Raw genomic sequence first — 16,292 nt, 5'->3', positions numbered from 1 at the left:
GGAACGTTGCGTGACGACACAAAAAACGGCCGTGTTGCAGACTAGGGAGCAGAAAGGTCTAAAAAAAGCTGTCTAAAAGGGGAATAAATAAACTCAGACTCTTTTGTAACTGGAATAAAATTAAGAAAGCAGTTCTTTTGTGAGTTTTGTTTCGAAAAGTAAAAAAAAGGATGTTTTAGTGATGAAGGGCTATGTCACTGCAGTCCAGTCTATTTCGGATATGGGATATTTCTCCATTTCTCATCATTACTCGCTGTGGAACTTAACGTTAGCGACGAAAAACGAGAAACAAATATGTCTCCTAAGCGTTATATTTACATTCAATTGCAAGTTTTTCTTTAGTTTCAAAGACTGCCAGGCTAAACAGTTTTCCTTACACCTTGCTACAGTGTTTTACGGGCTTATTTTTTAAGGCTTCGCTTTATTAGGAGGTACAGTTCCCAGTGGCTGAATTTGGCTTAATTTTGACCAGCTTCTTTAAAAGCAGGTAATTTTTTCAGATTTTTATGCTGTTCTGTGTACATGTAAAAGCATTATTACATAGTAGTCATCTCCTAATACCTCAATTACTATAGATAACTTATACATAACATTGCCAAGCGCTGACAGCATTTTACATACCAGATTTTACAATAACTGAGAGAATCTTCGCGCGCTGATTGGTCGAGAGCTGTGGTCTATGAGAGTATAGACCATCCAAATGACATAACATGTCACCAGTGATTTTCCGAGAAACTTCGCAGGAAACTAGAAATAAATGTTTTTGTAAAAAACAAATCGACCACGATTTTCCATGGTCTACACTCTTAATTGTATCTCCTCAGGAACTTTCAAATATAAGAAATTTCTTTGCAATGAAAATCACTGAGAGCGATTTGGTACTTAGAACTATAAGAGTTTTGTAATACTTCCGAGTTGGTTACTGAACGATTAATATATTTTAAAATCCTATTTAACTTTGCATAAAGAATGTGTTACGTAACTTGATAACATTTAAAAACTCTGTGAAAGGTTTGAACCCAGGAGTCATTTTAACGTGGACGTCCCGAATAGGACTGTTGTTGTTGACAGTGACTGAAGTTTCGACAAACTGTGCGGTAGTCATCTTCAGAGTCACGGTGAGTTGTGTCACGTCAGTTGATGGTATTATACTCTGGTTATTGATCTGATTGGTCAATTACGTCGCGTTGTTATTTGGTCGTCTGTCAGTTGACCTGTCAGTTAAGCCGTGATGTTATTGGCTATGAAGACTCGTAATTAATCAGTAATTGGTGCGTTTCGATGTGTCTATTATCACAGTTAAACAGTTGTCTATTGTTAGTCAAATTGTCAGTTCTCCAGTCGTTCTCACGTAGTTAGTTTTGCTTGATCTCGTCAAAAAAGTCGTTTGTACGGTGCTGGTAACTATTCAGTGGCGTTTGTTCTAAGTTAGTAAACCAACTTTCTGATTTAATTTAAAAACTCTCTTTGTCTCTGAGGTCTATTGCAACTATCATTATGAATATACACTCTTTTTTTTCTATAAGAATATATTTTATAAGAATATCGAGGCTGAAATTTGCGAAATTTTAAGAATATTTTAAGAATAAACCCCAGGCTGAGGTTTTGAAAAGGATGTAATTTTGTGTGTTCAAAAACTGTAAATAGCACACAATTATATTTTCAACTTATTCCATCCTCTGAACGGCAAAACTTGCCAACAAGGCGCTAAAAACCTGCACTAACAATACTTGATACCCCAATATATTCTAAAACGGAAATGTCATAAGCTATAATTTAAGAATATAATACAAGAATATTTTCAGCCTAAAATCGGCAGAAAAAATAAGAATATTCAGCCTCGGCCGGGAAAACAACATTCTTATATAAAAAAAGAGTGTACTAGAAACATTATGGTGGAAACATTATATCATAACCCTTCCTTGACTTTCTAGCGTCCAAATTAAAGATCCTACTGAGCTATAGCAAGCCTAGGTTTGATTGTTCACGACGTACAACCAAGTATGTTTGTCGCTAAAATTACCAGAACGTAAAACGTGAGTACCATTTTTGAGATTGATCATGATCTTCATCCAGTTTTATTTTACCCAGCTCATTTCTTGTTTCTTTCTCAGCTCGGCTGACATCCATACCCTGTTGCGACAATTGTTCTATCAATTTCTCGCTTTCTCTCTCATCCGTTACTTTGGAAAGCATTACAGCTTGCCGTTTGGCCTCTTCATAGTAACTTATACGTTGATTCCACCCAGGATTTGCGGTTCTTTTCTCAGACTCGATAAGCACTTCAATGTATTGGACTTCAGTGAGTGGGTTTGGCTTGAGGGCAATTTCATCTAAACGGCGAACACTCTGCTGAGCCTTTTTTATCATGTTGAGAACCTGCACATGCACCTCTTGGAGAGCTTGGTCCAGTGAAGTTATCATTTGTTTAGTTGAGGCCTTGTTTTGAACTGCTTTGTGATATTTCTTTTTCAGGTTTTCTGACGTTCTTGTCTCGAGGACTACTTTATACTCTATCACGTAGGGAAGATTCTTATGCTCTGACCAATTGCATTTACGTGGACAGATTCTGCATTTTCCATCCTGATTCATGGCCCAGCATTTCTTTTTCCTCTCATCGTCAGCAATTTTACATTTCTTGTGACAAGTGCAATGGCATGGAACGCAAGTGGTAGTGTGTTGTCCCGTTCCTTCAAGATTTACATAATGTGGTTTCGTGACTCGCACTTTAAACTTGAAATTTTTGTTTACCTCAATGTCTTCCTCGTGTTTTTGCAACACAAGTTCCTCCTGTCGCATCTCTTCAATTTTGTCTAGTCCCAGTTTAATCTGTTCATTCAGTCCTTCCAGTGTCATATGAAGCACCTCTCGTTCCTCCAATACCTCCTTAGTCAGACGAAGGCTCACACTTTCCGATTTTGGAAACTCCAAAAAAAACTTTCTGAAGGAGCTTAAACCCATTTTCCAAAACATCTCATCAAAATTCATTTCGGCTTCTACAGTCTTAGTATTATTTTCGGCAAAGAGAGCTGAGTTGTTGAATTTAAAATGCTTGTCGCTCTGGCTAGGTATTTTTGCTTTCTTGATTGCTTCCAAAACAGGAGGTTTTTGAGCGTCTGAAAAAGTGAACATCATGAAGATGTTTTGGGAAACATCTTTGCCAAAAATAGAAAGGATTGCATCGAATATGTACTCCTGGGTTGGAGTAAGGCGTGCTTGGGAAGCCTGAGTAACAAAGCCAATGCCATCGAGATGATCGATCCCTTTGGGTGGGGAAATAGAAAAGAATTCTTTTATTTGTTCAGTAATCTCCTTATCTCTTTTCAGTCCCTCAGTTGCACCAAAGCCAGGAGTGTCGATTATGGTAAACGTGTACTGAATGGGTGAGCCTTTCATAGGGTGAAAAGTGTAGGCAGTTAGGGACCGGTCATTATTTATCGCCTGGGGGGGGTCGGAGGATTTTGGGCTAAACACGATGAAATTTAGCCGATCCCCCCTTTAAATGTTATTTTATTGAAGTGATCCCCCCTCATAACTATATATAACTTTCGTGATCCCCCCCCCCCCCCCCCCCATGTCTTTGTACCCATATTCACCTTTCGACGTGTATATTTAGTGTTTTAAACGTTCATATACAGGTAGTATTTCTAACTATGATGTACTTACAGCAAAATAAAGCCGTTATCGCGCAGTCTTTTTTTAAAAGTGTCTCTTGATCCGTGTCTTTTTCTAGTCTGGATCCAGACATCTGAATTCAGTTGACATACAAGCAATCTTGCTTAAAACTGCAAAGTGCTTGAAACTGCAATCAGTGCTTGAAACTGCAAAGTTACTTTTTTTAGAGTGCCAAATAGCAGTCCGCCAAGTCCCTATCAGCAGGTCATATTTAGCGACAATTCGGTCATCTGGAAGGGCTAGGATCGGCCACTGTTCCTGTTTCCTTTTTTATTTTCATCTATAGTGTAATAGATCAGCCTTTGTAGCTTTGCTCACATTTTTATAATTTTTTTTGTTCGTTTTTTTGTTTGTTTTCTTTTTGTTTTCCTTTTTTTTTTTTCATCCAGTGTTTGCTTGTACAGTAACTTCAGCTATTTGGTCATCTGGTACAAAAGTTAAAACTGGCATACGAACAGTTGACTGTTTATCGAGATCAGCAATGACAAGATCATCTTTGCTATCCTCGTCATCATCTAACTCCGTATCTGATTCTTCACTCTCTTCCTCACTGCTGGACAACTCATTCCCGTTGCCTGGACTTCTCTCTCGATAGTAATGGTAGCGAATTGCCTTTATCTTGTCCAGCTTTATACCAACAGTGGTCAGGCCATGTTCCTTAAGGTACAGGTCGAGCTGTCTCACCTTCAGCTTTTCAACTTTGCCATTCTCAATAAGTATGCCCCACTGGTAGTCCTTGTATGTTAGTTCCTCTTCTAACCTTTTTTTCTCCTTAGCCTCTCTTGTTCTAATATCCTTCCTGACGTTGATATCATTTAGATGGCCTAGGTATTCAATGACATGCTTTTCCTCGACACTATAGGTTGCACAGAAAGCAGCGATGGTATTTGGATTGCCCGCAGAGATGGCGTTTTGTTCGTACAAGTCCTTTTAATTCAGACATTTCATCGGTTGATAATCGTCTGGAGCACGACCTGTTGTCGGCGTTTCGTACACATCCATAAAGTGCCCGGGATTTTGCTTGTCTGGCACAGGCTGAGGGATTCTTTCTGTTACTGGTCCCACCCATCTGTTGTTGGTACACCAGGAACAGAGTGTGGAGCTTGCATCGCTTTGCTTATTGCAGGCATCCCGACAAAATTCAAAAAAGAGCTCTCCTCGGACGTAGTGGTCCTCAATAAAACTCTCTATTTTACTAAGATATGCCGCACCGGGTATTTCGGCCTTACTGTTTTCTGAAGCATTTCGGTACGTATTTAACACAGAAAAAACAAACAAACACGCTTTTTACAATGTTTCAGTTATCAGAAGCTTATATAGTTCACAATTTAGAATTCACCTGTCATGTTTAAAGATGAATATTAGCTAAGTCATGAGCACGTTATAAAAGGAAAAATATAAAAGCGTTAAAACAAAGCTTTCTCGATATAAATTGAAATGCACACATTCGCCAGTGTGACAGACTTCCTTTTTTTAAATAAAGTTGTGTTAGAACAAATTGAGATTACAAATGCTATCATCTCCCAGCAGAATGGGCACATTTATGTTGTATGCTTTCAAACTGGCATTGTTCAAGCAGATTTGAGTGGTCCCCCCTCTGAATCCTTACAAAAATTTCAGTGATCCCCCCCTTTTGGGCTCTCAGTTACGACTGATCCCCCCCTCTGTTCTCCTACAAATCAAGTGATCCCCCCCCAAATCCTCCGACCCCCCCCAGGTGATAAATAATGACCGGTCCCTTATATCTCTAGTCTGGCTATCTGCTTGTGAAAGTTTATCGTCTTCTGTTATGATCTTAAAACGAAAGTCGTCTTTCCACTCCACGTCTAAGATGTAGTTCACCATTCCATTGATGAGTGTCGACTTACCAGCCCCTGTAGCTCCTACCACCAGAAAGACTTTTTCATTTTCTCCATGGCCGTTACGATAAGGTTGTCCAATACTTTTCCTTGCAATCATGCTGTTTTCGAGTTTCATTTCGTCCCTCATGTTAAGCCTATAAACTGATGGAGATCCTTCTTGAAGCTTGTCTGCCAAGGCCAGCATGTGTTCAGCAAGATGAGTCTTAATGGGAGAAGCAGCCGCCGCTTCAATCGTGCTTGACATGGTTCAAACCTGTAGAGAAACAGGCCGTTCATGGCTGAGCTTTTGATTGAAATTCTATATCAAATACATACCAGAGTCAGAATTGTTGACATCTTCTTCCTATAAACTTTCATTTCAATTAACATACAGAGACTGAGGGTAAAACGATAAGCAGAGAAATATCTTTTCCTGAAAATCGCCAGAGTTCACGACTCATAGAGCGGAATAAAACGGTGCCAATTGGTTATTCTTTTTCAGCAGATCTTTCATAATCAAACGATTATGCGTCCCATTGAAGAAAGATTTCTCGAAAATGATTAGAAATGTTCTTACCTCTGATCTAAGTACGGTGCTAAGATAAAGATGACGACTAAGCGCAATCGAAACAAAGCAGAAAGGTATACTTTGGGTTTCGCACTTTGTGCCGCCTAAAACTCGAAAACTTCCTCAGATATTTGCATGATGAGCTGTGCCAGGCTATGCCCGATAGCCAATGATCTCAAAATAAGTAAAGACAGTTGCCCTAGTAATGTTTCCAAGAATAGACTCTAAGTCCGAAATCCTGCTGACCTCATTGTTTTGTGGATTTCCGACAAAATGACCTTACGCTCCAACTCCATTCTCCATTCACGTAGTTTCATATCGCGAGGTATGATTTATCAACAGTTACTGATTAGCTAAATCATGCAGGTACTTCTATCGAAATGGCCAGTGCTTGTACTTTTCTCATTATTCATGAAAATGGACTTAGAATAAGTAAATCTTTCTGTTTTATGTCTCTTAGAAAAGAACATCGAAAGAAAGACAAGAAACTCTCCTTTAACGAAACGTTTACCGCCCAACAAACTGCTATTGTTAGCCCACATTTAGTATCCCATGACCCTTCACGGCTAACGAAGCAACGAGTTTCGCTGATACGGTCGACCGAAGTGAATGTCTACAAAGGTGAGAAATTTCAACATATTCTAAGTGCATTACAACGATTCTTCTAGTTTTCTTGTCTCAGGGATTTTATTTTTTTTCATTACGATCAGTTTTTTGCAACTTTTATGAAGAAAGTTTAATGTTGAAATACTGGGTAAACTAAAGATAATAATGATCAAAGCCAAAGTTTATTTCTAGGGTCTACTCGGTAATAATATGACATCTTCGAGCTCGGTTTCTGGTCATACTAGCCTATTTTCTTCGGAATGATTTCGTTCGACGGTGTATTTGTCAACGGAGGGGAACAGAGTGTCATTTACTCGATAAAATAACGACAAGCAGTTGATATCTCTGATATCGATCTCAATTCAATTATCCTTTCCTTGCGTTGCTTTGTTGTCAGTAATAGAGGGGATTAATAATGGTAATTGAACTGAGTGGAGTGCGATTTGGTCTGAAATCATACGCGTGATTTCAAAATCGAACGAGCGCGCAGCGCGAGTTCGATTTGAAATCACAAGTATGATTTCAGACCAAAATTGCACGACACGAAGTTCAATTACCACTTTATTACATCCATTTTGAAATCGTAGAATTTAGTCAGTACTAATATTTTATTGATCGAGTAGCCGGTTTCTTAAAAAGCCGAAACAAAAAGGCTTTTACATCTCATTTTGTATTCGAAACAGAAATGATGCGATATAGAACAAAAATGGTGCGATTTAAAACAGAAATGATGCGATTTAGAACATGAATGACGCGATTTGGAACAGATGCGATTTAGAGCAAAAAATGGTGCGATTTAGGAATAAATCACACTGCTGAGAGCCAATCAGATTGCACGGATAACCAGTGATTTCAAAGTGGATGTAATAAAAACAGAAAACAAAAATACAGTCGGATACTCAGTTTGACCGGCTTATGCATGACATAAGTTGCAGCCGAATAAAGTCGATCAAAGCAACCCGTCTCAGGTACGGTGCTGAATGGAACAACAAATCAAAATGAACGGAATGATGAAAGTCTTTATAATAAAGTGTAAAGCCGGCTGAAGTTCAGATGGTGAACCTAGCTCAGTCCCGAATTACATTTTGAGAAATGTTTTGCTGTCCATGAGACATTAGGGCGCTCCTGCAAGCTACCTAACGTATATGCGACGCCCTCTATGAGGACGTGAGTTTAGAGCGTAATCATGCTACGTTTTCTAGAAAGGGGTGTAATATTTTGAATGCACGAAAGCTCTTTATTTTAATTTTGTTCTAAACTGGGTCCAATTTTGGAGACAGTGTGGCACATACCCACCTAAAATATATCTAAGTTCAACACCAGACAATAGCACCAAAGATTCTTGATTGATGTTTAGCAAGTTAAAGGATTGAAATGCTGAGCTGTTAGGTTCACTTTTATGATATTGTCGAGACGGTCAACTGCAAGAGTTATCAGGTTGCTTAGAATCTAAATAAGAATTATTTCCGTCAATAGCCATATCCAACAACTGTAACAACACAACGTCATGATCGTGCTCTTAGTGCATGTTGAATTAGCAATTATTTATTGAGTTAAGGCTTACAGTAATAAGAAAAATATACTAATCGGTACCATCACTCCCTGACCAAAATCTGAAGGATTTTGTTGACAGCACTGATCGCCAACAACGATCTGTAGAGAGAAATTAAGATCTGTTACCTAATGGCGTGAAATGGGTGACCTTAATTTGAGTTAGACGTAATGTCTTCCAGCATATTTGCTCCAAATGTTTGTTACTAAATGCAGAGCCAACACAAGGCTATTGCATTTTTGTTGCTTCAGCCCAGACATTCCAAGGTTAATAAGTGTTGCAACGTTTATGAGAACAAATTGAAAAAACATAGTCTTACTTAATTTCTTTCTTTCCTTCCATTCTCCCTTTTTTGTGTATGTTTTCTCTTTTTATTTCTTTTTTTTTTTCATCCTTATTACCTTATTGTTACTTTGCATATCTTGCCATCAGGTCTTTCAATTAAACTTTGGTGTTGAGAGTTTCCCTTTCTTAATTCAGTACAGACAGGCGCCACGCTGCATAATTATGCCTCGTGATTTCTTTCGGTTTCTTGCAATTTTCAGTCATATATCTTTATATTGTAATATTGCATCGGCGGAAATTACAAAAACTGTTTCAGGTGAGGCTCTAGTGGATGTGGTCTGGTAAGGCAACTAACAATGCGAATGATAAAGAATTGGAATATATTTGAATATCAGTGAATATCACTATACTGACATTTTAAATAAGCACAAAAGGAGTAGTAAAAACTCCATTTTCATTTGCTTCTATAAGAATATATTAGATCACATTTTTCTTTGATCGCCCACAGGTTATGGACCCAGCAGAAGTGCTCAGTTCAACGTCTGGAAAAGGAAATTTTTATCGTGTTGCACGACTTTTGATAAGTGGAGGTACCAGCCTTCTGAGGGAGATATTTGACGCTCATTGTCCACCAAGCCAACTTGCTAAAATATTGAGTGCTCCTGCAACAAAGACACTTCTGAAGGGAGCAAGATTGACTAAGCCACAGTGGGACTATCTTTACCCCTCCCCAGGAGTGTATGGGAAATCGACAGATTTTGATGTCACGCTGCTTACTAGATTGCTGAGAACAATATGCAGCATTACTCCCCCCTCAGCGGGATGGGACACGCCACCGTCAAACACAGACCACACGTTAGCAGCGGATTTAGTGAGAATAAGGCTTTTACGAAATTCCGTTTATGGGCATGTAAGCCAGATGATGGAGATTCCAGACGAAGAGTTCCCATCTCTTTGGCAAGAGATTAGTGAAGTTCTCGTTAGAATTGCGGGACACTTTGGCCACGAAAAGCAAAAGGAGTGGCAAAACGCCATCGATAAGTTTTTAAAAGATCCCCTTACACAAAAAGATGAAATAAATGTTGATGAATTGAAGAGGTGGTATGAAAATGACATAGAGGTGAAGAAGGCCCTAGGAGAGCTTAAGAAAGCAACTCAAGAAGGAATGGCTCATTTGGAAACGGCATTAGGACGCAAAGTGGAAACAACAGAACTCAAATTACGAGAACATTTTCAGACATTTGTGGAAACGGTGCAAGAAGATATCAAAGATCAGTTGCGGAAAATGCAGCAGGCAATGGTCAGCTCTAACTCAACAGCTACCGATGGTGAGTGTTGGTAATGTTATAAAATTTTCCACGGCAGAGAGTCAATCAATCAGTTTCCCAGCCAAACTCTGCTGATTAGTGATGCACAAAATGTTTTCTCACCCTGACTTGTTGTTTTTAATTGAATGGTAAGCTTATGCACAAGCTAAGCTTAAACGAAACGGGTCTCAATTATATTCCAAGAGTTTAGAGTTGAGGAAACAAAGCTTGGTTAAATAATAGTTACCTGTTGACTATCTCTTTCGTATTAGAGTCTCTTTTAGCTGTTGCCGCACCACAACTCTGCAAGGTTGTCATACCTCCTCATTTCTTTCCCCGAATGTGCATTTTTTAAATTTGTTGATGTTTTGGGGGCTGAAGATCATCTTTAGCCAAACAAATGCACTCTGGCTCTTCAATTCTAGTTTTGACGTTACTGCTAAGTCGTCCCTCCTCTCAGACTGTGTCTCAAACAATTAACGGCACTCGTCTATCTCCACAACATCTTGTCCATCCAAACTAACGCTGCCTGTAAGGTGGAAGGTCAGGATAAGTACCACCACCCGCAGGGCATTTCTTCAGATTTTAGAAACCGATTTTTCTTGGTAACGTATATTGCATCAAATCGCTGTCCGTTCATATAATATGGCTTCGAGATAAGACAAGATAAGTCATAAAAGAAATAAGACAAGGAGCTTTTTTTGCACATTCGTCTAACAAAACATCCAAAACTAGATTGAGTAATTGCTTACATCATAGGTTACAAATTTGTATGAAATGAGTACGAACCTTCCATTTCCACTGAGTAGTATATAATCTAAACTACTAGTACTTCTAGTAAATATCTTAACTGTTAGATACTGTTTATTTAGCGATCACTGTTTTGCTTTTCAAACCCAGGACAGCGATTGCTAATAATTTCTTTTTATACTAAGGATTTAAATCCTCTTGATTGCTAATATTAATATACATTCTGTTTTTTTTACAAGCCACGACGACTGTCACAACCAAATGCAAAGACAATAACACTGAAAATGGAGAGCAGGAGGATCAGCATTGTTTCCCGAATGCAAACAAGACCCCGCCAGCCGGGGATGCTTTTGATAGTTATAATAGAGAAAACCTACCAGCGCAAGACCAAGGCTCAGAAGACGTTTCAAAAGATGAGGATGGACCTCCTTATATCCGTATACTTCCAATAAAAGAGGAGCTGTCATTGTCAAAATCAATGCTCTCCAGAAAATCTATTGGTGAAATAAGCCAGTCTCCAGAAAAGGTGTTACTGATGGTCGGTGCGACTGGGGCTGGGAAAAGCACTCTGATCAATGCCATGGCCAACCACCTTAAGGACGTCAAATGGGACGATGACTTCCGTTTCAAGCTAATTACAGACGATGAACCAACGAGTTACCTCACTGCTTACACATTTTACCCTACTGATGAGTCCCCAGTTCCTTACACGTTCACAGTAATTGACTCTCCCGGATTTGGTGGAACAGACGGATTAAGAAGAGACAAAGAGATCACTGAGCAAATAAAGAAGTTCTTTACTATCCCTCTACCAGAAGGAATCGACCATCTCGATGGAATTGGCTTTGTCATTGATGCTTCACAAGCACGCCTTACTCCAACGCAGAAGTACATATTCGATTCAATCCTGTCAATATTTGGCTGTGATGTTCCTCAAAATATCTTCACGATGATTACCTTTGCAGGTAGTCAAAGTCCTCCTGTTTTAGACGTCATCAAGGAAATCGAAATCCCAAGCCAGAATGAAAAACTTTTCAAGTTCAACAACTCTGCTCTTTTTGCGTCGAACGTTGCTCAAGAAGGAATAAGCTATGACAAAAAGTTCTGGGAAATGAATACGAGTTCTCTCGACAAATTCTTCTTGGAATTCCCTAAATCTGAATGCGTCAGCCTTCAACTCACTAAGAAAGTACTGAAGGAACGAGAACAACTGTACGTTTCACTTGAAAGTCTTAAAGATCAGATCAAGTTGGGACTGGACAAAATGGAAGAGATGAGACAGGAGGAACTTGTGTTGCAAGCACACGAACTAGAAATTGAAGCAAATAAGGATTTCACCTTTAAAGTCACTGTTACTAAACCAGTTCATGTCAGCCTAGAAGGAACAGGACAACACACCACCACATGTATTAAATGTCAGAGCACTTGTCATAAGAATTGTAAAATTGCTGATGAAAGGAAAAAGATTAACTGCAGTGTCATGGGAGAGGAAGGCAAATGCAGAATTTGTCCTCTTGGTTGCATTTGGTCTGATCACAGGAACTTTCCATACTTGATCAAGTATGAAGTGTCTACAGAGACAGGAACATTAGAATCTCTCAAAGAGAAATACCTAAAGGCGGTTCACGAAAAGGCCACAGCAAAACAGATGCTGATTTCGTTGGCGGAATCTCTAGAAAATGTTCATGTAGGAGTTCTCAACAAAATAAGACAAGCTCAGAAAAGTGTTCGTCGTTTGAATGAAATCGCTCTTAAGCCTAAACTACTCACTGAAGAAGAGTACATTGAACTACTTATTGAGTCTGAGAAAAGAGCTGCCAGTCCTGGGTGGGCCCAACGTGTCAAATACTACGAAGTGGCAAAACGTCATGCTCAGCTCCTCTCCAAAACAAAGGATGAAGATGAAAGCGAGAAGCTGGTTCGAAGGCTGTCCCGGCAAGTTTCAGACATCAGCGAAGAGGCAAGGAAAACACTGAAAAACGTATCCCTCGATGATGATGATTCTGATGCTTGGTACTCAAGATTCAAGTTTTAGTAACATTATACAAACTTGATTATATCAGAGAATTGAGAACCACAGATACACAACCAAACCCAGTTCAAACGTGTGACATCACAATTAGACCAAACTTCTAGTCGAACCTCTCTATTAATCGGCGCGGCTCTCGAGGAAGGTTGGCCGTTTAATAGGAGTTCTTATTATGATATCAATTTATGGACAATTTTAACTCCGGGGGGGGGGGATGTGGCACTTTTAAAATATACCAGAACTTCGATATAACAAAGGGCCAAGGGACAAGCAAAACATGTTCGCAACACCAAGGTTTCGTAATATCGAGGTTCTTTTTCATTTATTTTTCTATTACTAAACAGAATTACAGAATATCACTCGTTATCCCGGAGACTGCGTTATACAGAGGTCCGTTACATTAAGGTCCCACTGTAGGAAGCTTGCTAAATGTAGAGTTTTGACTGAAATCGTTCCTAAAAGTTAAATACAAGTAAGAGAAGTTCGACATTTGAATTCATAAGTTTCGAGTGACTGGATCGTCTTCCACTGAAACGCTTTACTGCCTATGTGGCCTAATATATTAACAATGTTATATATACATATTTTTAATACTAGAAATAGGCGTATCGTAGAACCTCGCGAAGCTCGGGGGGAGCCCATAAGGGGTGGGAGGACAGGAGAGAAATCACGTAAATCATGTAACTGAGGAGGGTGGGTCTAATATTGGAAGCTGAGATGTACCTAATCTCCTGTGGATTACAGCACTTCTGATCGGATGGAGTTTTCTTAGAATAATTCTTGTAATATAAACCTACTGCAGGATTTGGCTTTGATATAATTATTAATTCTTGTATTATACCTTGAAGTCAGAAACTCGGTTCAGCTCTTTTAGTAAGCGTTAGGCCATTCAACTCTGTAAGCTGATTCAAGAAGTAGGAACAGGGTTGTATACAACCTTAGTATTTGGTGTGGCAAATTTCGGTCCATGGAGATAATAGAGCCTCGATCGGTTTAGGTAGGCTTCATTTTTCACTTTCTCTTTTCGATATAATTTGCATAAGAAATGGAAAAATGAGGCCTGGAAACAGTGAGTAACTTAATTAACACATCATCATTTTTTATATTTGTGACTAGAAATACGAAATAGAATACGTAAGTTTCAGCGCGGTCGAGTATTTTTTTACACGAGTCCCTGGCTAAAAGAGACTGTGCGACCACTCCCCACTTTATCGACATTAAATAAAGTTACTGATTTGCTTACTTTCTTATAGCACTTCAATCGGCTTCAGTCTTGCAGATTTTAAAGAAAGCAAACAGTTGGCTTCAAATTGGGCTTTTCGCTAAATGTTCGCCAAATGTACCAAAATAAGCATGAAACACTGCCAGGTTTGTAAACTGAAAGAAAAACAGTCTAATGCTTTATGTTAAGTAGGGTCCACAACTGTATGAAGACCCACGTGGAGGATTAATTATTGCAGGGAATTGTTGATCAGTACGGTAAAAACTGTGAAAAGACATACTACTACTCTAACTGCTTATCCCCAATAGACCTCTTTAGCTTGTATGTATTGTTTTCCCAAAAGAGGTCCCAGAGGCACTTGACTCATAGTCTTTTCATAAATTATGCGTAGATATGCACGTAAATAAGACGAAATTTGAAAGAAATGGTTCCCCAGAGTACTATCACATGACCTGTATTGGGAAAACAAAACATACAAGCTAAAGAGGTCTATTGCCTTTCTTCTCTTATTTCCACTGTTTGGTCTCGGATTGTTGGGATGAAATTGTTTCAGGAAGTAGGTCCCGGGTCTTTCTTCCCTAGGCGGTATCTTTATAAGATAGGGGCTTCAGCTGATGTTCTGCAAAGTAGGGGAATCCTATACCTGGCGCCAGTTTTGAGAGCCAACACTGTGAGTTATAGCATCAGGTGTCTGCTTCAAAAATGTTCAACACCCGCTGCCATGACTTCATGTAACCCTGATAGGGGGCAGACCGGGTACTCCACCCTACCCACGGGTGTTCCGTAGGATAGGGGAGGCAAGGAGCCGCTTTACTTGTCCTGTTTGCAGAGGATACCTCAACCCCGCTACCCCTGAAGCGACATACACTCCCAAAAAATATTGGTGTTTTCGAATGCATTGACATCCTTGTGCAAGGTGTCAGTCAGAAAAACAAACGTTTTTTTCAAACATGAGAAGTGACTTTTTTAGTTAACACCCAGAAGTTATACACAAAACACAAATGACTTTAATGGGAAAGTCTACTTTTTTACACAAACAATTCATCAAGATCGGTGAGAAAATATCTAAAAGTATCAATAACAGTCGAGCCCCGTCAATACGGATACTGAGGGGACCATGGACGGTCCCCATTAATGGAAGAGGGGAGCTCGTATTAACAGGGCCCTGTTAATGAAGTCAAAAATACATATTTTGTTGAAAAAATATTCGAGCACATGACTCAAGTATCAACAATGTTAACGTATCTAGTTTACAAGTAGCCATTACCCGGGGACTAATTGAACACGCAAAGAGTACAGTCACTTATTACACACATTAGCTATACTTATGGTACTACTTGAAGGAGTACTCGGTAGATGTCGTTTATTTGATGCAACCTGCAATCAGGCGTTCTTATATATTTTTCGGGGAAGGGCGAAATTCGGCGGACTGCCAAAGGCAAGGAAACCTCTCACCTCCCAAAGATACAAGGAAGAAGGAAGGCCTGATGGCAGGTTACGTTTGTTGCCAAATAGGTAAGTAATTGACGTCTTGGTTTATAATATTTCTTGTTTAGTTTGCACTCTTAACAACAGGTTGTCCTCGGCATCAAGACGGCATCTAAACATTTTTTTAGTAAAACCTTCACAATAGTAAAGCCTATTCCATTACGGAGTTGATAGAACTAGTGTCAGTATTAGCTGGGTTAACTTTCCATGAAAATCTACTGATTGGGCAAGAAAAAATACCCGCTGTCTACATTATGGGGTGTCTGTATTGGGTAGGTTAGATTTGAGATATTATGAGGGCTTTCTCATAGAACAAGAAATAACGAGATGTCCACTTTTAGCGGGTGCCCGCGAGTTGATGTTCGACTGTACAGTGTTCCTATAATTGAACAACTTCTTATATCAAAAATTGAGGCGTTTTTAATCGAGGCACTTGAAATTCTGGGGGAAACAATGTCGGGCTTTATTCTTTATGAGGGGAATCATAATAAGTGAAGAAATCCCCGTTGCATTTTCTTAAAGCCGCTTTTGCATCACACGGAGAAAACGCAGCTTCTCCTCAGAAACAGTTTTAATGCACTGTCCCTCTCTACGACCCCTTATCACTGAATAGCAGTCTTGAAACTGGCCAATGTCATTTGCCGTTCTCCCAGATCGGTCAGAAGGTGTGTTGTACGACCCTTTTTCATGAAATGTATTCACATGAACAGGCTCAGAACAAGTGCCATTCTTACGATTTGGGGTCATGAAACTATGGGGGTTTACCTGATTCGGCTTCTCTAGCTCCTTGGAACTAGCACAGGCTTCATATTTACAGACTGGAGAACTTTCCTCTGCATTTGTATCTACCAAAGCTAAATCAACTTTACTGTTTTTGTACTGTAAACTTTGATATGTGAGGCAGGACTCGTCTTGATGGTTTTCTTCTTTTTCGTTTTCTTTTTTCTTAACGTTTAAACGGTGTTCACA

The 16,292-nt window shown here is 39.4% G+C and overlaps 3 protein-coding genes across 3 annotated transcripts; 2 read left to right on the top strand and 1 right to left on the bottom strand.

Annotated features, from left to right (window-relative positions):
* Window positions 1-2,019: 2,019 nt before the first annotated feature.
* LOC140921839 (uncharacterized) lies at window positions 2,020-6,218 on the bottom strand. Its single transcript, XM_073371839.1, has 3 exons — window positions 6,094-6,218; window positions 5,418-5,790; window positions 2,020-3,419 (listed from the first exon to the last, which is right to left on the bottom strand). The coding sequence occupies exons 2-3, from the start codon at window positions 5,779-5,781 to the stop codon at window positions 2,020-2,022; spliced, it is 1,764 nt and encodes a 587-aa protein (XP_073227940.1). The 5' UTR covers window positions 5,782-5,790; window positions 6,094-6,218.
* Window positions 6,219-6,610: 392 nt separating this feature from the next.
* On the top strand, window positions 6,611-9,884 carry LOC140921267 (E3 ubiquitin-protein ligase DZIP3-like). Its single transcript, XM_073371253.1, has 2 exons — window positions 6,611-6,705; window positions 9,036-9,884. Exons 1-2 carry the CDS (start codon window positions 6,694-6,696, stop codon window positions 9,867-9,869), a joined length of 846 nt encoding a protein of 281 aa, XP_073227354.1. The 5' UTR covers window positions 6,611-6,693; the 3' UTR covers window positions 9,870-9,884.
* A 1,121-nt stretch (window positions 9,885-11,005) lies between these two features.
* LOC140921266 (uncharacterized) lies at window positions 11,006-12,793 on the top strand. The gene has a single exon (XM_073371251.1). It carries the CDS (start codon window positions 11,063-11,065, stop codon window positions 12,617-12,619), a length of 1,557 nt encoding a protein of 518 aa, XP_073227352.1. The 5' UTR covers window positions 11,006-11,062; the 3' UTR covers window positions 12,620-12,793.
* Window positions 12,794-16,292: the final 3,499 nt, after the last annotated feature.

This window comes from Porites lutea, chromosome 12 (genome assembly GCF_958299795.1).
Source record: "Porites lutea chromosome 12, jaPorLute2.1, whole genome shotgun sequence".
NCBI lineage: Eukaryota > Metazoa > Cnidaria > Anthozoa > Scleractinia > Poritidae > Porites > Porites lutea.
This window is presented reverse-complemented; position numbering and strand designations above follow the sequence as displayed.